This window comes from Poecilia mexicana, unplaced genomic scaffold (assembly GCF_051168715.1).
Source record: "Poecilia mexicana isolate PSO_F unplaced genomic scaffold, ASM5116871v1 scaffold_17, whole genome shotgun sequence".
Lineage (NCBI taxonomy): Eukaryota > Metazoa > Chordata > Actinopteri > Cyprinodontiformes > Poeciliidae > Poecilia > Poecilia mexicana.
Window position 1 is genome coordinate 6,826,160 of NW_028263386.1, and position 23,513 is coordinate 6,849,672.

General features: G+C 38.6%; 1 protein-coding gene across 1 annotated transcript in view; it reads right to left on the reverse strand.

Annotated features, from left to right (window-relative positions):
* The window catches only part of pigk (phosphatidylinositol glycan anchor biosynthesis, class K), a 43,293-nt gene that overhangs the window by 13,170 nt on the left and 6,610 nt on the right, over window positions 1–23,513 (reverse strand). Inside the window, exons 8-10 of the mRNA XM_014994744.2 lie at window positions 22,271–22,381; window positions 20,140–20,312; window positions 6,802–6,877 (exon numbers count right to left, since the gene is read on the reverse strand). Coding sequence (XP_014850230.1) covers window positions 6,802–6,877; window positions 20,140–20,312; window positions 22,271–22,381 — 360 coding nt within the window. The remainder of the gene's footprint in view (window positions 1–6,801; window positions 6,878–20,139; window positions 20,313–22,270; window positions 22,382–23,513) is intronic.

A 23,513-nucleotide genomic window follows, 5' to 3' on the forward strand; every position in this document is an offset into this window, starting at 1 on the left:
GTTCTAAGGCTGTGGATTCTTTATTGTTGTCATAGCAACTCCATAGCAACTGCCTGCCAAGATGGCTGTCAGTTACAAAGTTCCCAGGAGTGAAGTCACATGAGGAGGACTCGTGATGCTTCCTTTTGTTCGTGCTGACCCTGAATGACTGACTCTTTAAAGTTTTGAACTTTTATAAGTTTCAACGTTTTTTTGTTTTCTTTTTCTTTGTTGTTTTTTTAAAGGAGTAATTTAGTGAATCACAAGCCACCTTTTCAGAAAGCTTTAACCGTTTTCCGATATTTTATTCTGGTTCAAACGGGCACATACCTGGAACAAAAGTGATCTTCCCTACTGAGACTTTGACAAAAACCACCTGAAATATGATTGGCAGCTAGTTCAAACTGCTTTCAAACAGTGACTAACGTCAAAGAGCATAAATATAGGGGAAACATGCTGGGCTTTCCTGCTGTTTGTTTCTAACATACGATTCACAGGTGAGGCGGCAGAGCGACCAGAGGGGAGAGAAAAGCAGCAATGAGGAAATACACAGGCTAAACAACAACTGGCCATGGACGTTTGTGAGAGGATTGTGAGCATGTGGCCATCGGGGGCAGATAACCGCAGGAACAATGGCAGCTAGAGGTGTGTGTGAGTCTGTTGTTATTTGTGTAAATGCATACGTGTGTGTGTGAGTGTTTATATAAGAGGATGTCCTCGGGGTAAAGAAGAGCAAAAGGAGATGGATCGAGTGTGACAGGTCGCCACATCAGCAAACCCAACAAGGAGAGGACAATATGTCATCTGGTAAACAAAGAGGGAAGGAAAATTCAGACAAAACCTGAAGAAAGAAGGACAAAATTCTCTAAAAGGCTGTAAAACCTATCACTATATAAGCCTTTCATATCAGTCAGTATCGATGATTATTAATCGTTTTTGTTTTGTTTTAAATATCCGAAAGGATGCTAAACTGGTGGCGTGACCTTTCCTGTTTTATCCAGTTTCCACTTGACACCATTCTTTTTATTTTTAAGCAGTTATGAGGCACAGTGGTGAAACCGTAAACTGCTGCTGTGCCAGTTACTCAAGCTGTTGCTAGGTAACCAAAGAGTGAGTGAGTTGCTAGGTAACCAAAGAGAGAGAGAGAGTCAGTGGATTCCACCAACCTTGCTTAGCTAGCTATGAGAGGTTAAGCAGCTAAAGTTTTCCCTCTGCTTACATCTCCCAGAATGCTGTGCGGTTCTGGACTGGAGTTCAATGAATATTCTATAAATTGAATATTCTATCAGATGTATTATCTATTAATACTGATTGTGATATACATAATTTATTGTCCAGCCTTTTATCTGTAAAATGTTATAAACTGTCTTTAATGACAACAAAGTGAATGTTTTAGATTCAAGGCGTCCAAAATTTGTTACATGGACCAAAATCATTAACTCAAGGATACTTGTGGGCCAAAGAATGTTTTTTTAATTTTTTTTTTTTTTTTTTTGGTTTTGTTTAATTAAAACACTAAAAGTTTCATTAATAATTTGATCCGGCTCAACAACAACTAAGCATTAAATATTTTAAATAAACAAAAAAGTCATTTTTTCAGCTCTGTAAAAAACGAAGAGCCCACAGGACTGAACCCCGTTGAAAACCTCATGATTATTCCACCAAATATTGATCTGTGAACTCTTCCTGTTTTAAAACATTAGTGTTGTTTCTAAATTAATACGAACTTGTTCTCTTTGCATTATATGAGGTCTAAAAGCTCTGCATCTTTTTCCTTATTTTAGCCATTTCTCATTTTCTGCAAATAAATACTAAATGTTCAAAATGTAATGTTTCAATTGTTGACTTTGTGTTCTTATAATGTAAATCACTTTGAACTGCCTTGTTGCTGAAATGTGATATACAAATAAACCTGATTGATTGATTAATTGATTGATTGAAGGCATTTAATGATCTTTGTATCTCGATGTATAAAAGGTCTGTAACTTGAAAATGAAAAGGAAATGAAAACATAAGGCAGGTAATGAAACTACAAACTGCATTGAGACTGGAGCTAAAAAAAAAAAAAAAGTGTTGAGTGTTCAATGACCTTCACTGACAGAGCTACTGAATGGCAAGGACCTACACTCTGGGATTATATATGTTCCGTGTTGTGTGTTTAATTCACCAATAAAATCAATTAACAGTTTCTCATCTGACTGATTGGAGCTAATTAACATGATGCTAATAGCCGTCGAGGGAAGTCTGACACGTCTCGTCAAACATTTGCAGTCCAAGGACAAAACCGCAGAAAATTTATGTCGTGCGGATCAGAATAAAGGAACAGCCGGCTCTGCGTGCCGCTGAGACACTTCACTGTATTGCCTTGTTATTTACGCCCCCAGCAAGTGCTGAGACAGTCAAAGTAGTGGGTGTATTATTTTCTTATGAAGCATGTCTTGCTTTTCTGGAGAACGTTAATGGAAATTTCAGAGCATCAAAAATAAATTCCTGCAGATATTTGATGAAACAGACAGGGAGACTGGGTTTGGCCTGTGATCTAAATCCCTACACCCGCGTTTTGAAAGAGCGTCATTGTTGCAGGCCGATTTGAGGACATGAGGATTTGAGAGGAACGGGGAGGGTGGGCGAAGCATTAATTTTCACTGTTTCCATTTTCAATTCTCCCGAGCCATATGGGGTGGCGTCAAGCTGGCAAAGGAACAAATAACAATTTGACGCCAGAGACCAGAGCTCACAGCGACGGATAGAGGGGGGAAAAAAAGTACAATACACGGGAGAGAAAGGGAAGGGAAATGAAGGATAAGAGAGAAGTTGAGTTATTTCCAGGACTGAACATAATGTGATTAGATGCTGGCAGCGGGAGAAGTGTGAAGACTGACAGAGACTGTGGCACTGCCTTCAATGACAGGACATTAATCAACCCAGCACCCACACACACACTCGCAATGAGAAGTTTGTTTACACAACACACAACTTTTACATATCGACTGTATGTCGATCTGATGACTTTTCTATTTCAAGCCACTGTCTGATCTACTAGAAAAGAAATGAAGCATTTTTTTAGATTGATAAATTACCTCTCAAATTAAAAACGTGAAACTCTTCCTTTTGAATGAATTACTGCATCAATGCGGCGTAGCCTGGAGGGAATCAGCCTGTGGTTTATCTGAGGTATAATCGAAGCCCGAGTTGCTTAATTAGCAGTTTTCAGCTCATTTGGCTGTCCTGAGAGCAAACCTTTCCTTTAGTTTGTAAAGTTTGAAAACACTTGGTGAAGACTGATCACATTTCTGCATAAAAATATAAACTTTTTATTAGCCTAACATTTGAGTTGTATGCAAAGCTAAATTTTGGACTTCCATTTGTTATAGATCATATATCTGCCTGTTTTAAAGTTAACATTTTGTAAGTTTTTGCATTTCTGTCTCAACTGCTTCTAAAAACAACCCAAACTCTTTGGAAAAAAAAAAGAAGAAAAGAAAAGCAGTCAGCTGTTTTTGGGCAATAAATTAATGTTTTCTGGTGTCTGGAAAATTAGTAATTTCATAAATCTCCCAATGTGCCGTCACCTAGCAACCGGAGTTGAGCTCCACCACATTTGATCAGCTGGTTTTACCACTGTATGCGCTGTACAACGGCTGCTGGACAAGTGTTTTGCTGAAAAAAACCACTTGATGCATTCTTGTTGGTTGTGCAGGAGGCTCCAATTCTGCTTTTCTAAGGAGGTATGGTTGTATAATTGCACATCTGTTTGCAGCCATTTTCACGTGCAAGTATAAACGTTGAGTTGTGGGGCGTGGCTAGTAGCAGTCTATTTGGATTTAAAGTGACAGGACGCCCTAAAACAGGAGCTCGAATTGAGAAGAATAAAATCTCCTTATCCAAGAATGATTTTGAGAAAAAAAAAATGTAATGACCATGTTTTGTATCGCCCATAGATCCATCCTAACCTGTTCAAGGAAAACTTTACCCTTTCATTCTCGTGAGAATCTCTGATTAGCATCCATAGAAAAAGCAAAGCAAGCAAAGCAGCACGAAAACAAAGAGGTTGTAGAGTGCCGCACTCCATTTAGCAGCTAATCAAAAACAGGAGGGCTGTCGATGTGCTTGGTGGACATTGGTCATTCTGCTGCAGTGCAGCTGGGCCACAGGGAAGGGGAGAGAGATGACTCTGGCTGTCAGGACCCCCATCTCAACCCCAGCAGGAGCACAAGCCAATAATCGAAATCTCAGCCAGGAGTCACTGGGTTGCAGAGAGGGTTTGTGAGATGTGGGTGTAGGTGAATTTACAAAAAAAGAAACAAAACAGAGAGGCGTTGAGCAGAAATATGAGGAGAGCAAAAAAATAAAAATTGTAATTGAAAGACGAAGTAAGGCAATACAAGAAGCAGATGGAGAAGAGTTTATAGGGTCTGTTTGTGTGGTCGTGAAAGTTTTCCAATGACGCAAAAAAACAGTTTATGAGGAGCTTTTATGTGAGCAGCAGGCGGCTGATCTGATCCTAAATGCTTTGCTGCTGCTGGGTGTGGAGACCCCTCCTGTTTCCCCTCATGATGACAGTAAGCCACTGGCCGGCTCAGACCTCCGGTCAGCTTCGTTTCTCCGCGCCCCCCGAGTGACTCCGCTCAGGCTTTAAAAATTTAAAAGCCAGATTTGACACTTGGCTTTAATTCAGCGACTGAGATTAGCCGCTGTGTGTTTATGCATTTAAAGTGAGGAAAACAACTGCTCAGCTGTCACATGTTGGACCGCTAAAAAAAAGAAAAAATGTAATTACAGTACATTAAAGATAGTCTGCCAGCATTCAAATTTAAGTCATAATCCCCTGGAGACATAATGCGCATTAAGTTTAGACGGCATAAAATGTGGAACATTTAGACAGCAGTCATTAAAATGGCAATGTGACAAAAACTGTGTGTAGTTAAACTTTATGTGTTGCACCATTTGGATTCTTAGATTAAGAAAACTGCCAACACTAAATGTACCAATGTACAGCACTGAAAGCTGTTAGACTGAACCAGAAAACTTTATTAACTCTGTTTAAATTCACTGGAATGCAGGAAAAATTAACTGAATGTTTTGGATCAAAATGTAAGCATCTGGAACTGCATCCAAACATAGTAACCCCTCAGCATCATGCTCCCACCACCATTTTTAACACTGGGCATCGTGTTGTTTAGGTGATTCTCCAATTTTAGCCCCATGTTTAACAGATTTCTCCATATTTTAGCATTCTTTAGCCTGGCCTCGGTATTTTCTTTGCAAGAAAGTATTTGTTGCAACCGTCTTTCTTTCTTAATCCAGATATGTGGAGAACACAGCAGATTGCTGCTGCCTGTAAAACCTGTGCTTACAAGAAATTCCTGCAACTCATTCACTGTTACCATTCGGCTCTCAACAACACTCTTGACCAGTTTTATTTTTGTGTCTTCGTTCTTTTTGCAAAAATATGCACAATTATACAACCATCCATCTTTGAAAAGCTGAAGTAGAGCCTCCTGCACAACCAACAAGAATGCAGCGAGTGGTTTCTGGATGGTAAGTCAACAATAACACCTGTCTTTTCTAGTAGCCATTGTACAGTGCATAAAGACATAAAACCGGCTCACCAAACAAGCTGGAGAGCCGCTTGGGTTGCTAGGTAACGGGGCAGTGCGAGTCAATTGTGATTCAACAATTGGGACATTTTTGAAACGGCTCATTTTCCAGACACCAAAAGCAAGCGATCTGATTTTATTGCTTGTTTAAGTGCTTGTTCTGCTTTTAGAAGTAGTTGAAACCCAAGTGGAATTATAAAAATGTCCAACTACCGTATGTGAATCTATGAAATCCATGAATACTCAAGATCCCTAAAAAACACTTTTAACTGACAATTTCAATAGTTCAAACTCAAATGTACATTATTATGCATCAACGCGCACAGTGGAAACCATCTTAGCACTATTACAGAAGCTAACATCCACGGTCTTCCTTATTTCTGCTAGAGGGTAGCCAATCAAAACCAAGGGAAATAAACGTAGCTCCTGGATTGGCTGCTTTGAAAACGCCAGACAATAACATGTTAAGTAGCATTTTAGTTTCCCAAGGTGCATTTCATATTTGTTCAACAAAATAAATCCACAATTAGGTGAATCTGTCAGTACAGAACGGCAAATAGCAGGTCCAGTTTTTCTGTAGAAGCTGATGTATTTGTGTTTAGCAATATAAACCTATGAAAAGCATTTGTGCTTGGCAATAATACCATATTCGCTCTGTATTTCAAACGAGACATGTGAGCAAACACCAACTGTGACAGCTGTTGACTTGCCTCTGCTGAAGATTAATGCTGCTTCTTTACGTTTCTGAAGTGGGGGAGCAGAAATTGTATTTTTAATGGCCTCATAATGGAAAATCTTACAAGGGTGTCACAGGACCAAAGGCCAGCTGCTCTGAATGCAGTGTGTGCGTTCAAAAGATGGATTGAGGAGGAAGAAGTGTTCATTTGTGAAGGTCGACCCGACTGAAAGCCCCAATCCATTTGGGAATGAGGTGAATGCGCAATTCTTCGCCACAGTCTGGCCCAGCCGTTCTGCTGGATTTCACGGTGGCCGCCCTCCATGCGGAGGCCGCATTTCACACTTCCAGCCGTCGCCATGGAGACGACACAAAGACATCTGTTGGTGGATGTTGCACGTAACTTTTCTGCTCTGTGTCCAAGTTAAGGTCGAGAGTTGACACACTTCAAATAAGAGAAAGAAAGAAAAACAAAAAAACCAGCCTGCCAACGCATGTGTGTGGGTTTGAGTGACCCGACCCCCGCTTGTTTGCACCTCCTCTTACCTGATGGATGATCTCAGACACCGGCAGCTGGTCCACATACGAGTACATCTCTTCACGCGCCTCTCCATTCGCAGGGCTGCGAGAGAGAAAGAGAGAACGGGACGCTGTCAGCATTTATGCAAGAAAGAAGGTCAGGCTACGGTAAATAAGATAATATTAAGTAAGAAAAGGTGACAACAAACAGGAGTTCTGATCACTGCCTTTACGTGCAATCAGATTCTCCCCAGCACAAATCAACTTCACAATCCTTGTATAATCAGAATACATCTACAGCAGCAGCCAGTCAGCCCTGGAAGCGAAAACAATGATAAGTCAACAATGAAATCAGAAAAAAATAAGGTGTTTTGTGGCACAAAACAGCAAACTACACAGCAACATGCTCGATATGTTTTTAATGTAGCTTAAAAGTGCTGGAGAAGCTCGTAGCTTCTGAACTCCACTGATGTTCACACAGAGAACCTACAAAAAAAAAGATTGATCCAGAATCCAAAAGACAGCAGCTTCAGAAATAACTACAGCAGCCTTCCAAAGACTGTTAAAGTTTAAAATCTCTGCCTGGATATTTTTGCTTGTTTTAATTGTACAAAGTTCTTTAAATGTCCTATGAGTAAATATATTTGCCCTTTTCTCCATAACAGCTGGAACTTTCAATATGTAGCAGTTATTTACAATTTACTGTCTACTAAAAGAGTGTTTCATCAGATTAAACTAAAGTAAAACATGCTGCCTGCAACGGCAGGAGTTAAATTACCATAATAACCCAACATTGGCTGTAAAGCGCAACGTCTCCCCTTTCAGAAACCAATGGAATTTTTCAGGTAGCGCAAAGGAGCGCAGCGTTACGGTACCGCAAAGTCGGCTTGTAAAAATGTGTCATCAGTGACACCTTTGCGCCTATGAGGGTTAAATTAGCTTTCTTTGTCCAATTTACTAATGCAAGTGTTTATTTGACACCACAAATGCATCACTACCTGAAAATATCTGCCCGACATGCTGTACAGACTTCAATAAGAAAAGTTTCAGACCATTGCAACAAAAGTTAGCAGTACTATAAACTTATCTCATAAATTCAGACTTGTATGGTTTGTGGATGACCATATAAGAAGAGATGCACAGGTTCGTGTTTTTGGCACAGAATCTCTGGAAACCCATGAACCTTTTGCCTAGATGAGACGTATTCAGCACCATTTTACAACTTAGCATCATTTCCTTTTTTACCACTTTGTGTGGTGTGTGTGTTTAAAATCAGGCACACAAAAAGCAAACGATTTAAATGGTTTCGAGGCGTTTTGTAATAAAACGGTTGTTTGCAGGTGTTTTGCAGGCATTGCCTGAATTTGGCACTTTTTGTGGTTAATTGTTCAAAATTCCCAGCATTTGTAGATAGTTTAGTGAAGCTCTGATACCTCTGATTTGTTCTGGGTCAGTCGGTTTTAAAGTCACCTTTAAACTTTTATTTTTTAGAGTTTTTTTGTTTGTTTTTTTTAATCATTTTAGTTCCAAATGTTTTATTTTTCCTCGTGGATTCTTGCTTGGTGTATTTTCTTTTTTATTTATTTATTTTGCTTTTATGGTCTTGTTTATTAAACGTCTAGTGTTGACCACAGAAAAAGACAGAGGTAGTAATTTAATTAGTGTAAACATCCATGTGGTCACAATAAAATATTAATGTATTCTGATTTTTATTCAAATAAAAAAAAACATGAATTGTTCCTTTGAATAGAGTACACCTTGCCATTTTACATGCTATGTAGTTTAAAATAGCTAAAAATATTGCCAACATATATTGTGTATGATACAGCACAGAATATACATCAGGATATTAGATTTTCCTCATGTCGCCTTACTTGTAAGGTTCAAATACTAGCTTTACTTTTTTTTTTTTTAATTAAAACAAAAACAAATTTTCCCCTTTGCTCAGTGGTTAAAAGGTTGGACATTTTCAACATGCAGGCAAAAGTCCTTCAGTTTATAATGTGAAGAAAATTAAACTAAAAATAAATAATGGGTTATTAATCTTTCCCCACTGTTTCCCTATGAAGACGCTTTAGGTTGAGTTTTATCTTGAAGAAGTTTGTCGCAGGGAGCCAAATTTACTGATTAGTGCAGGCGATAAGTGATGCTAACGACACGGCATTGCATGATTAAAATTGCTCTCATGCAGGTTAAGCTTCTATCTTTATCCATTACAAAGAGCCGCCGTTTTTATCGCCCCTTCACCGGATTAAAATACACTGGAAGCTAATAATAAACTTTAAGCAGCACAATATTTAAAACAAACATGTCCCATAACCGTCCTCAGATGTAGGGAAATTTATAATCTGCATGCGTTGTCAAAAGTGAGGCTCTGGGGGCCATTTGTGGTCATTGGAGTGATTTTGTGCGCCCCCCCCCCAACTGCAATTCAAGAATGATAAAACTTGGCCAGATGCAAAATTTTTATGTCATGTACAACACAAAGTATTTGTCTCTTTTATAATAAGAAGAGCCACGTCTTTGTAGAGACTTTTACTGAAAAGTCGACTTTGCTGCACCCAAGTTAGCTTTGAACTAATTTATTGGGTTTGGCTAAATCTAAGACGTGTTTGGAAAGAGACCGACTCCAATCTTTGTCTTATAGAATAAATTTGTTCAATCAAGTGCAAAATAATTTGAAAACTAAATAAAAAATGTTTTAATACAGAAAATGTGTAAAATAATTTAAAAGTTTTGGATCTACAATGAATAAATAAATAAATCAGACAACCTGAATTGTTTTATTTTATTTTAATATTTCTATAATTTTTTTATTTTTATTTTTTGGCTCATGAGTACTTTTGATTTCCCAATTTTGGCCTATGTGACAAAAAGTTTGGATACCCCTGACAAAGATATGTTTTGATGACAAGTTACACCTCAAACATTTTTTATTATTAAGGTTCAGCATTTCAGAAAGGGGACGATACCACCTACGATAAATCCAAAACTCACACAATGTGCTTTTTTTCTCCTCTGAATGCCAGAGAAGCAATCATGATCAGGACTTGAACCTGGAAGTATTTATACACTCAATCACCAGCCAGTTTATTAGGTACATAAACCTCTTCAATTGCTTGTTAACACTGATAGCAAATCAGTTCAAAGCCTTTAGGCGTCTCAGAGGTTCAAACCAGCTCAGCATCAGAGCGAGGAGGATTTAAGTGGCTCTGAATCTGGTCTGAGTATTTCAGAAGCTGATCATTTCCTGGGATTTTCATGCCCAGCCGTCTTCCTGGTTTTTCTGAAGTCATGTGGATGAAAATGCTTTGCTGATGTCAAGAGGTCAGGCAGGCGGACTAATTCAAGACGACAGAAAGGCATCAAATAACCATTCGTTATAACCAAGGTACGTAGAATACCATCCCTGAATGCACATGTCAAACCTTGAAGCAGATGGGCTACGGCAGCTAAGAACAGGAAACCGAAGCCACACAGCCTCACCAGAGTTGGACAACAACAGATGAGAAAACATTGGTTGGTTTAATGAATCTTCTGTTCAGCGGAAACGTTCAGATTTTCGGAAAATTAATCTGGTTTATGTGAAAGAATTGATTGATTCTGACTGGGATCTGCAGTTCAGGATGGTGGTGGAGCTACGATGCTGTGGAGAATATTGTTTGATTCACCTTGAGGTTTTACCAAGTTTAGCTGATGGTCATCAGCAGTAATCCAGTTTTCTGATGGTTACCTTTAGCAGGATAATGCTCCAAGTCACAGAAACTCTAGCTGTCTCGAACTGGTTTCCTGAACGTGACACTTTGGTTTCCTGAATCCCAGTGGCCTCCAAAGTCACCAGGTTTTAATCCAATTAAACACATTTGGGATGTAATGAAACATGAGATACAGATCTGCAGAAACTGAGAGACGCCTTCATGTGAATGTGGACCAAAGTCTCTGATGAATGTGTCAGAAACATGTTGAATTTACACCATGAAGAAATAAGGCCATTTTGAAGACGATAGGCGGTCCAACCCAATCTGGCTTTGTGTGAATCTAATCAGGCAGATGGTGAGTCTATTTATGCAATGATCATATCTTTTAAAGGCCAACAAATATGTTCTTATGCATTTTGGCTTTTCATCCACACAAAAAATCTACTTAATTTCACCAAAAGTGATGTATAAAAACTCAGTCCAAAGTGAAGATTTGAGAAAACTTTGTTTTTGTGTTTGCGTGTGTAAATGGAAAAGTTCAGATATACGGTCTCGACAAATAATGCATCAACATGCTTTGACATTATTTCCAACCTACATTGTCTTTTATTTTATTAACTTTATATTCTAATAGGCTATTTAAATGTAATTAAACCTCTACGTCAGTTCACATAAATTAACCTCATGGTGCCACGTTTAATTCAACAACCCATCGCCAATGCAGCTCGTAGATAGATAAATGTATAAATGTTCATTCATTCCCGTTCGTGTCGATCTCATTATTAATTTGAGATAAGTAAACAAACTGTACATAACTGTTCAATCTGCTATACGGATGCTGTGATGTGTTTTTATTGTAGTTTTTTTTCTCTTTGTTATGCATTTATCTGTGGTTGTCCTGCTGTCTACAAAGAAAATTGCTCCTTGGAAGACGATAAAGTTCGTCTAATCAGGAAGCTTTGGTTGTTTTGAAGCAATCTGATTGGCTGACGGGTTTTTGCTACACTGCCCTCTATGGGTTTGGCATGTTTAAAACAACAGAGTGGCATATTTGTGCTAATTCATAAAGTTTAAAACTTTTCTGAACTCGATCCCAGGTGTACAATATTATTAAAATGACTTGATGAAAATATACATTTTTATTAAGATGTTTTGTACAGGACCCAAACTTACATTGGGGATGTATTCGTTTTGTTTTGAGAGATTTTAAACTGTGTCGCATTAAATTTCCAACAATGGCTCTACATATATAGTCAAGAACTTTTTTTTATATATTGGCAACAAAATGTATGCTTACACACGAGACTTTTGTCTTATCAGTGCATTTAAAGACAAACGGATGAAGCCATGCAGAATAAGAGGCAGCTCTTTCAGTTATCAGGCTCTTTGAGAAGAACCAGCTGCCAGTTTTTGTCCGTGAGGAACAAACACCACCTGTTTTCAGGATTCGGCTTGAAGGTTTCCTTTGTGACAAAGCTTAAAGCTCAGGGACTTTCCTGGGATATATCTGTAGTTATGAACCAATAAAAGCTTAGCCTGCTGGAGGATATAATGGTCTTTGTCCCCCTCACTATTATTTTCTCTCCTCACACTCAATTTATACATCATTTATAGTTATTGCTGCCGTTACCCATGAGCAACATCTCCATTTCTTCTCTCCACAGAAGATACACCTGGCCAACTGCTTCTGCAATTACAATTGAGTCTTTTCCTGGACACGGCCATTAACTAAGCTATTGCTGCATTATATTTGTGTACTCTTTGGCTTTGTTTCCTTTAAAAAGCCCTCCTGATTAGTGCAACAGTATTTTTTCTGCTTCCTTCATGTATTTTAATGCCCACATGGTTTGAGACTGGAACAGCTACAGAGGCACATTCTTCCTAAAAAAAAAAAAAGGGAAGCTTTTCATCTATCAGGAGGGATTGCTGCAAATATTTTGAAGCAACTGACATGGCTTCAGCAGATAACTACACTGGGCTAAAAAATATAATTTTGGAAGTTGTCTATGTTTATTCAACTGAATCCAAAAATGACATCCATTTTTCTCAACCAGGTCAGGTTTTTATTCTAATTTGATTTGGAGAAATTCAATCTGCTGATTAAATTGATGACATTATCGGTTTGTTTCCGTTAATATTTCTCATCCAAAAGAGGTTTTAGTAGGAAAAAAACACATTTTCTAACAGAGTTAGTTAATTACATGTTACAAACTTTGATTTATATTGTACTTGGATTTCTATAAACTGAATAATAAACACTGATAAGGGTAAGTACATTTAAACTGAACATTACGTCTTCATCTCTCCCGCTGCTCATCACTCATTGATCCCAGATTATCAGGAAACCGACCCATATGTGAGAACAATTCATGCTTTTTGATGCTCATGTTGCATCCATAGATCAGAAAGTTGACCTGATTGAGCAAAACCAATGTGATTTTCGGATCCAGCACATCAAAATGGCCCTAAAGCAGTTGAAAAACCCCAATTCCCATAAGAAAAAACTCCCCAACAATGGCAGTCCTCTTATAGTAGCAGTGATGTTTGCCGAACGCCAAACACAAAGGGAAACAAAATAACATGACCCGATTTCTCTCTGGGAAAGATTTCCATGGTGAGTAAGAACAAATAGGCTTAGGGATGAGAGCAATTGAAAAGTGGGAACGGATTTGAGGAACAGGCTAAGATGGTTGTTTTTCTTTCATGGGATTTGTTAACCGTAACAAAGCCACAACGCATTACCATGCTAGTAGAATAACTCTGCTCTGCAGCAGGTATCAGTAATCTAACCTGGATTACTGCAACTCACTGCGTCTGCTGAAACTCCTCAATTCAACTGAATTCTCCTCATTTGTGATGAATAAAATGTGTGACATTTTCATGCTTCTAGGCCAGGTTGTTCTTGAAAATCACCTGGTAAAATAAAAAAAACTAAAAAAAATCCACTGTTCTGACTTTAAAGCACAGTTTGGACTGATACCCAGTTAAATGTTTAAATACATAGCCTCTATTTCACCTCCAGATTTCTCCCAAAACCTTTCAATACATGAAGTCAAGAAATATGTGAAAAAGCAGAACACAAAAGGCAAAGGAGAGAAAATCTGCAGAAAAGTGATGACAGCACATACAATACATCAAACTCAAGTATTAATAAAATTATAACATTAAATCCTAACATTTGTTGTTGTAAATATGGTGATATATTTGAACTTTTTGGTTCTGAAAGAGAAATTTTGGGGGGAAAAAATAATCTGACAAACGTCTACTGGACTATATGCAGAAAACATGTAAACAGATATGTTAAAAACAGGTTCGGTCAAAAGCAGAGACAAAAAATATATATATGCCCCCTAATCAACATTTACACTAGCCCTGAAAAATGGCTGAAAACAGATGCCTACATCTTTGAAAAACATTAGTAGAGCCTCCTGCACAACCAACAAGTATGCAGCGCATACATACAAAAATGTAATTAAAGAAAAAACATCTATATGGGTTTCACTTAGTAAACTTCTCAATAATATTCCAATACATCAAACATGAATATGTGCAAAATCCTAAGAAATCTAACAGATATTTAAGCTCAAGTGACCAAAATCCACAATAGAGGTTTAAAACCTTCCAGCAGTACCACTGTCTTTTTGAAAGCTTCTTTCTCTCTTTGAAACTGAGCCAGGCGCAGCAGTCCCAGCTAAATGTCACAGTCGAGTGGAGGTTCAAATGACTGACTGTCTTTCATTCAAAGTTCAAGCCAGCCAGCCTCTGACAAAGTGGGCCAAAAGCTCCTGTGAGCTGCCCTGTCTCTCCTCCGACCACTCGCAGAGAGGAGCAACCTGTTTATCTCCACTTTTTGTTTCTTTCTTCATTCCTAAGTTATTATTCCCCAACAACTTTCTTTCAGGATCTTGCCCTCTTGCCCTCCTCCTCTATTCATCCGCGTTTGATGCCTCCCTCTCTGCATGTCAGTGGGCTCTCTGACAGACAGAGAAAACGGGATGAGCCGGCAAGCAGGGGGGCGATCCCCTGCTGAGCCCTCCATGAGCTCAAAGCGCTTTCTGCCTTTAAAAGCATCGCAGCTGCTCCACCCCGCCCCTTTCATCTTGGCTGCAAGATTTTAGCTCTAACTCAGTGAATGCTATTGTCCATTTTATTCTCCATGAAGATATTTCTGGAGCGTTTTCCTCCATCCTTGTAAATGATCCTAGTAGATGTGGCCGCCTCCAGCTTTGCTCCTGCTGCCGTCTCCAGCTGCCATCTTTAGGCCTTACTAATTTCTTTGTGCCATCTGCCCCCCTAAAAGCCGAAGCTGTGTTTGTACACTCGATCCAGAGCTGCAGGTCACAAATTACATTAGACTTACATTATGACTCAATGGAGACTGAATTTAGTTGTTATTCGATACTTGTAATTACTCTGGGAACTGCATAACCTGTAGCAAAATGTGTTGCAGTCAAATATCTCCTGTGGCTTGAAGTGAAAAGTGGTGGAGAGGATGTTTAAATGGATCTAGGCTTAATACCACTAAGTGCCATTCAGTTGAGTAAAAGGATCCAGAAATGTGTCCCGGCTAGAAAATGAGTTCCAGTGAACTCGTCCGCTTGCCTACGTGGCTGAACAGACGGACAAAAGTGGACTAAAGCAGCACTACATTTATTAAAAACGCGGCTGTGTGAGCTGTAATCTTCTCTCTGTGGGGACACTCAGAGTACTCTCCAACCTATTTTCTGGTCTTATGAAACAATATGTTTTAGTAGCAGTAATGGCCTCTGTTCAGACGGTCACAGAAAGAATCCTGTCAGCAATCTCTTGTTGATTACAAAAAGAGATCGCCCTCTTCTTTTGGCAGAGGTTACAACCCAGATTTCTTTACTAATGCTGATAAATATTGAATAAAAAGGGGAAAAAAATCTGGGTTTTGCTGTTGCTCTACAGTATCCTGTTAAATGTCAATAGAAGATCAGAAGAATGGCTTAATACCTCTATTTGACATAAAACAAGCAAAAAATTACTTCCTGGAAGAAGCTGATGGGTACCTGTTTAAATCCAAATAAGCTGCTGCTGGGCATGCCTCCCCCAACTCAACGTTACATTCGCACATGAAAATGGCTGCAAACAGATGTACAATTATAAAAGCACATATCTTTGAAAAGCATTAGTAGAGCCTCCTGCACAACCAATAAGAAAGCAACAAGTAGTTTCTGGATGGTAAGTCAACAACAAAACACTTGTGTTTTCCAGCAGCCATTGTAAAGCGCATAGATGTTTTTAGAAGCAGTAGAGACTCAAACGGAAGTATAAAAACGAACAAAATGTGAATTTAGCATAAAAGGTCCCCTTTAAGGCTCTGTACTTTGTAGGGTTTCTAAATGACACGCTTCTGCTACATCATGTAGACACTGGGGGCAGTTCCCCTTTATTGCCCAACTACAGGGGGAATCACACTACTTAGCCTGCCTGGTGAGATCTATTACTAGAGTGGAGAGTCGGCCCAAAGGTCAGGTTCAGTGGAGCAACTCTAGATCCTCACCAGGATCCTAGAAGGTACATTTCCTGTTTTATCCTTTTCAAAAGGTGGCAGCAAAACACCCAACCACAGTTCACTTGAATGAGAAAATGATGGACAAAATGCTGCCACTTTAAGACCTTTGAGAGACTTTTTCAGTCACACTGTGATGATAACCGAAGAAGTATTTCTGCCAAATCAGCCACAGCCATTTATTCTAGTGATTATGGCCTCAGAGAAGAGGATCTGTTCTACTGTGTGTCAGGACAGATTTAGCTCAGTGTTCGGCAGAGGGACAGCCTCAGGTGGAGACAAAGTTGTAGATGGAAAGCTGAGGTAGTTTGGACCCATGTGAAGGAAGGATGTAGGATATATTGGACAGAAAATGATGAAACTACCTGGGAAACAAAAAAAAAAATGAAGACAAAGTATCGAGGATGCAGTGAAGGAGTTTTAAGAGGGTTAAGATGACCAGGAAAGGTTCACATGGGGGAATATGGTGCCTTTTAACTACAACTTATCCTCAATTGTTTGATAATTTTTGAATAATTAAGTTGGATGTTTTATGTTGGGTTGCATCAGAGCTTCCGTGTTTAGAAGAAAATCTCCCATAAAATCACCATAATGACTGAATATGCGCTCTGCTGCCACATCTGAGCCTGGAATTACAACCACTACTACAGCCAAAGTTTTGAAATCAGGGAACATTTCTCCAACTTAAGTGATCAGAAGTTTGCAGGATTGCCTGAATGAAGGGTTTTCTGATTCCGCAGTATGTGCTCCTTCTGTACCAGTGGTCCAGCTGCACCAGTTTGTGATTTTTAATGGTTACACACACTCCAAAGTCTCAAACACTGTCAGCTCCTGGATAGTGAGAAGCATGAGATCCTTTCCAGTGTCCAGAAAGGAGATAATGCTCAGATACTCCTATATGAATCTTATAGTTACCTCCACAAAGAAAATGAAAATGTCTGCGCATCCCCACCAAGTGGTCAGGTGTGTGAACTGAAATCTGTCAAAATGACAGAAGGCCTTCAGATTTTTCAGATACCATTTTTAAAAATGGTCAAAAGTGTAAAATATTCAGTTAACATGACTTCTGCACGATGAGGCCTTCCAAACTGAAAGACTCACATCTCTACACCAGTGGAAACAAACTAACTGGTCAGCAATTGCAATATAACACTCTAATGCCAATAGATACTTGTCCATTGATTTCTGACCATTAAATAGTTGGACATGCCACTTTTCTTCAAAATCAGAACTCCTTTTTCATTGTCTTTTATAGAGAAAAGCATCAGAAACTTTATAGAGCAAATCATCAGAAACAAACTCCTTAGCTGAATGAATAAATCTAAATCTAACGTTGGGCTTCACTGTACTTTCAATTTGGAGATTTAGCTTCCACTGGTAATTGTTCAGCTGAGTGCCAAGTAACTGTAAGCAGTAATTGTTTGATTTATTGAAGTACCTGGAAAAAGGTGGATTACCTGCTGCTGGCCAACGACAAACAAAGTCAATCCCAAAAGAAGCAAACCGCTGTTTACTGCCTGATGCAATGAAGGGAAACATCTCAGGTTTAATCAGATTCAGCCCCGTTTCTGCCCAGACATGCATTTTTAGAGCCTAATTAGCATCACACCTACCATCTCACATGCCGAAAACAAATTCTCATTTGCTTAATCTGCAACCTCTGAGGCAAACACATCAACCCCCAGTAGATGACTTAATAATCCTGATTTCAGAGATCAAATCTGACTTTAAAGATTAATCAGGTCTCCAGTTCAGAATATTCTCACACACAACTCTACAATTTAACCCGGAGCAGCAGATGAAGTCCAGGTGTTTAAAAAACGGTGAAGTTGCTGTCGCATGAAAAGTACAGATCCTTGGAAGCAGAGGCGGGGCAGCGCCTGCTGGTCCTCGGGCGCTTCTGCAAACTTTGCTCCGTCGAGCATCAAATGAATGAGGGGGTTGCTGGAATCTTGCATCAGAAATGAAGAAGTGTGTCTCTGTGTGACTGAATCAGGCCAGCTGCCAGCTCAATAACAAACTGTGCCATGATTCTGTGTTGTGGCAGACCTAATGCGTCAGGCTTAATCAATAATAAAGTAATAGGGGAGAGTTGAGTGCAATGGCTACCAGGCCTGGGGCCAAAACAGTCACTGACCAAAACTTGCATGGAAATGTGCTTTTGATTAGTAGCTCAGCAAAAATATATAATTCTTAATACCTTCTGGTGGTCTAATTAAACCCTGTTAATGAAATTATTAAAAGTGTGTGTTTTTGTGTGCATTTGTGCTGAGTGTTTTTTTTTTATTCAGAAATATAAAACCTCCACACTAATGAGTCCTCATGCTGGCATTCATCCATTAGTGTGTATTAATATAAACGTATATGGATTATCTTAAGGCTTTCTGTGTGAGCTGAGATTAATTGGAGACGTTTGAAGGAGAACGTCACTAGTGAAAGCTCTCTACAGCCATCTAGTGGCTGTGTTTGTCAATCACAGCTGCTAAAATGAATCAGAAAATAAAAATAAATAACCACCAGAGGGCGCCAAACCCCGTCACTCAAACCACCTGAAGTAGACTGAGGTTTACAGCTTGAGACAGACAAGAGAAACCGTCTCATTATGAGCTTTATTCTGGTCTGAACTAATGCTTTAGAGTGCTTTTATTGATCTGAATAATTACCTCACAAACTCCTACTACTAGTCAGCCTGACAATAAAGAGTTGGATCGTCCATCCAGTAGAAACACTTGACCTTAATGAGAAGTTTACTCTTCTGAAAACAGGCCACTCAACACATTACTAGTGGAGAAATCTATACACCAATAAAACGCGTTCTGAACTAAAATCAAAGTCTCATTAAGTTTGGAGAGAAACAATGAATGAATTTGGCCCACGGCACTTCAATTAAAGCACAGGCAGGTCGGCCTTAATGAGGCTTTTATCCAGGTTGCCCCACTTCCAGAAAGTTGGTGTAGAAGAAAGTTTTTCCCATCAACTATTTTTATCCATCCTATAAACTCAATTATGTGGCCAGAAGTTTATTTTGGGCTTTTAATCATCTATTCAAGTTGTTCTTTCTTCATAAAGCTGTTTTATGTCTATATATGAAACTTTCATAAGCACATTTGTGTCTCAAACAGTGCTAATGAATTAAGCTGATCACATTAGGACATCCGTTTGCAGGGATACTAAACTCGAGGTGTAACCAGCTAAAGCAGGAAATTAAACTGACATTTGGGGTGCATGCTGTTAATAGCAGCCTAATCATCTGAAAATAAAGATTATTTTTACCTCGTAATTTGTAATTTAGTGAGGGTGGTATCCTTCCACAGAGCCGACCAGGCCATCGTGTTTCTGTGATCATCCTGGGCTACGTAATGGTAGCCCAGGATGGAAAAACTCACAAACTCTGATAAACAGGCCTGAGTACAGCATCCTAAACTTTATGCAAGTGTAAATTTCTACAATTTCTAATTAACGTTCTTATAACGTTAATCAGAATCGCCCCCCACAGAAAGACATCATAGGTATACGACACATTTTCTGAATTCTTAGAGTCTGTTGAGTATTTTAGTTGTTAACTCTTGTGTCCCTGGATACCACTGGGACAAAAGATATGCATCTGGTTCAGTATCATTTCTTGTTTAAGAAGCTCTAGTGAGGATCAGAGAGACTCAGAGTGTCCCCTTTAGATGATACCAAACACTGTATTGTAGACCTTTGACAAATGCCGATAACATGAGCCTAAACCGGACATGCACCAGTCTCGAAAAACAGAATTTATCCAAAGACGTTAACTTCATGACATGATATCTGTGACTCAGCTACCATTTTGGAAGGGCCATCATACCAAAATATTAACTAGAGACATGTTTCAAAAAATATGGACAGACTTTGCCACCTAAAAACAACTAGTAGCTACATATTTGATCCTGTATGTATAATTTTGACACAATATGGATGATGGTGACCCAGTCCGGAAAACAAAACCTTTAACTAGCGCACCAAGAGCTGGTTTTTATTGCATCTTGATTTCACCCTTGAACAATTTAATACATCATTTAAAAAATTCACACAAAAAAACCCATAATGAGCGAAAGTAAACGTATAAGCATTACTATTTAAGTGGAACTAATGAGCTCAGCTTACCTCTCGTCCACTTGCTCGATGGGGTCCGTTAAGTTCACGACTTCAGTGGTGATCTCGACTTTGCGGACGCTACCGAAGAAGTCTGTGATGAGGACGCTTCCCGGATCCCTCTGGAAAAGGTCGGTCCGATGACCCGGAGTGGACACGCACTGACTCTTGGGACAAACTTTGAACTGCGGAGAAGAGAATAATAAATTAAGAAGCAACTACAAACTTCAGCATAGCTACACAGTGGAATCAACTGGATAAAAGACGACGAAAGGTAATTAAGATGTGTTTTCACATAAGAGCTATGAATATGTCCCCGTTTTACTTTCTTGTCAAGGGGGATTAAACATGCATGAAAGAATCAAAGCAACATTTCAGATATGTTTTAGATGACTGAATAACATTGTAACATGACATAAAGCTCAAAAAAGGTCAGTTATGTAAATATGCCAGATTTAGACAGAGAGGCTAATTTTGATCTGCAGTCCCCAAGTGAGCTGATGGAAAGGATTTAAAATTACAATTAGCATGCATAGCAACATTCATGACCTGTGATTTATGTCCAATTTCAATATGCAGCTAAAACAAAACGTCACATCTACAATAAAGCCACCTAAAGTATTAGCTACTTTAAAAATGGTACAATAAATTAGCACAGTTCATATTTCCTGAAACTGTTCAGTGATGTAATAATTTTGAGGCCTAGATTTGAATTTGAAGTCCAAACAAAACGCAGCAACATGGAGTAACTTTTTCTAACTGGTATTTTACAGTCTCCCCTACTTTCATAGTAATTTATATAATAATAATAATTCACTGCACTGTGGAGAACCTTATATTCATAAGGTTTCAGCTTATTCTGCAGGTATTTTTGGTGCTTGCTTGGATTGTTAGGGTTGGAAAAACATCCTAAAAGTTTTCCCATCAGTAATTTGAGCAATTTATTTGAACATTTCAAAGGCAAATTTTTTAAAAAAGGAAAAAGAAATCATTAGCCTGTCCTGAGCGTAATCTCTGTCAGCCAAACAGGTCTGGAAACAAAATCACACACTAAAGCCTCATAGCGAATCTGAAAGCAGTTTCTTTAAAAAGGTCAAAGCTTTTCAGACTGGATTTAAAAACTTAATGGGCTTGTCAAGAAAATCTATAGAATTGATCAGTGAATCCACAAAAAGCAGCAGAACAAAGAGTGCATCTACGGAAACAGAACAACTGAACGTATAATTAGCTTTAGTCAGAGCACACAGAGTAACCATGTCGTTTTCAGATAAAACTCCTCGCAGTCCCGGTGGCTGGATGGATCTCTGCAGGAGACCGAAAGATGAAAAGAGAGGAACCGCTGAGGCTGAGCCGCGGTGCAGAGCGCATACGCACAATCCCTGAGTCCGGTGTCAAACGCAAGCCGGCTCCTCGCTTTGTTACACATTCTCTTTCAAGTCTGGACAAGTCCAGGGAGACCTGCGCGTCTTTCATCTGAGGCAGCCAGAGGCCTCACATTCACTGCTACGCATCCTCCAGGATGAACTTTTTACAGTAACACTCATTTTTGATCAGCTGATGCTCAGCTGTGCTCATTATGACATACACTTACAGGCATTGTGTTTTTGTTAAAAAATTGTAAAAGTTACCAAATTCTGCATCAAACTTTAGAAATAATAATTGATTCACTAGTTCTTTACACCAACTATAAACCTGGATAATCAGTCTTTACTGTCAATGGCTTAGAAAAACCTTATTTAAAATAAGTTAAAAAAAAAAAAAGCTTAGCCTGGTGAAAGGTCAACTAAAGCCTGGCAGCCCGTCAGGCTTATAATACACTATGGAGATCATGAATAGGTTAGCATAACTTCGGTTGTGGCTTCTCGCTGATGCCCTGTGGCTTTTGTATTTTCTTTACACTTTCCGATTCTGAACTGAAATTGTTCTAAAAAATATATATATATAGCAGTTTGTGCTGGAAGTTGATCAAATCAAGGGGCATTAAAACCAAAGTTACTGTAAATAGACTCACTGGTACAGGTTCGGTTAAGCACCAGTCATTCAAAAGCTTTCACACATGTTTTTGTTTTATCTGTAAGATTTCAGAAGTGAGAAAATCAGTTGAGACCATTAATAAAGTCATTACAGATAAAACGTTCCTCACCAGGTCGTTCATGTTGGCTTTGCTCGCCGGGTGGATGTCCTCCAGGAACTCCAGCAGGTAGAAGGTGTAGCGATCCATTAAATGGACTCCTATAGCCAGATCCGGTTGGTGCTAAAACAGAGGAACAAAACATATGATTATGGCTGCATTTTTAAATATTGCCATTTTTGTTACTGTTTTTTCTCTCTCTTTCCCACTTCTACCCAAAATATCTGTGTGACAACAAAACAAGGAATAATAGAGAAAATGAACATAATAATAATGAAAATCAGAAAATAATTGCCAACTTAAACAATTCAATCTTTGTTGTGATATCATTTGGTTATGTTCCTTTTTGTCTTCGTTCTAAATGTATCCATTTTAATGTGTACCACCTTTTTTGTTCATTTTATAAATTGTTTTGTTATTTTGCAGCTCAATATTTCTGTAATATGTGTTTTATATGTACCGATTGGTTAATTTTCCAATAAGAACTTTATTAAATAATAATTAAATTAAAGAAATATACATATTGCTCATGTTTTCCTCCCTCAATGTCTCCTTAATTATAAAATTAAAAGAATTATTTTGATACCAAAACTCTGTGTAAATGTAATCGTCTGATAGAAGGAAATCACTCCTCAGAGTTTAAGTGAGTTTTAGAGAGCTGCCAGTAAGTGTTGGGCAATGACATCTGAATAAATATGTTTTCATAACTCTGCTTCGCTCATTGGTGGGTAAATGTACGGTTCTGCTATGTGGACAGGAGAGAGTAAAATCAATCTGTGCAGAGGAAAATACTCACTGGAAATGCTTATTTTAGTATTTTCAGCATGAATTCACACATGAAAGAGTATAAAACTTAAATGAATGTATTTTGTGCCTCTTACTGGCTTTGAAACTATGTTTTAAGTATATTGCAAAGGGAAAACTAAGTATATGATAGATTGTATAAACATGTAGCCTTTATAGAAGCAAATCTTCTTGTATGCTGTAATTCCGATTTTGTTCCCCACTTCTTTCTAGAAGTGTTGCTTAGTTCAAAACATCTCTATAAAGCAGTGTTTCACCAGAAAAACCTACTTAGGCCCAAACCAGGTAAATAAAATAACAAATTTTTAAATAAAACTGTAACTTTTGGCCATTTCTTTTATGCAAAGAAAAAGACTTTATTACAGTGCAGAATAAGTCAGCCTGGATAGGCATGGAAATAATTAAACGATTACGAATAATTGCCAATAAATTGTTTATTAGATTCAAATGA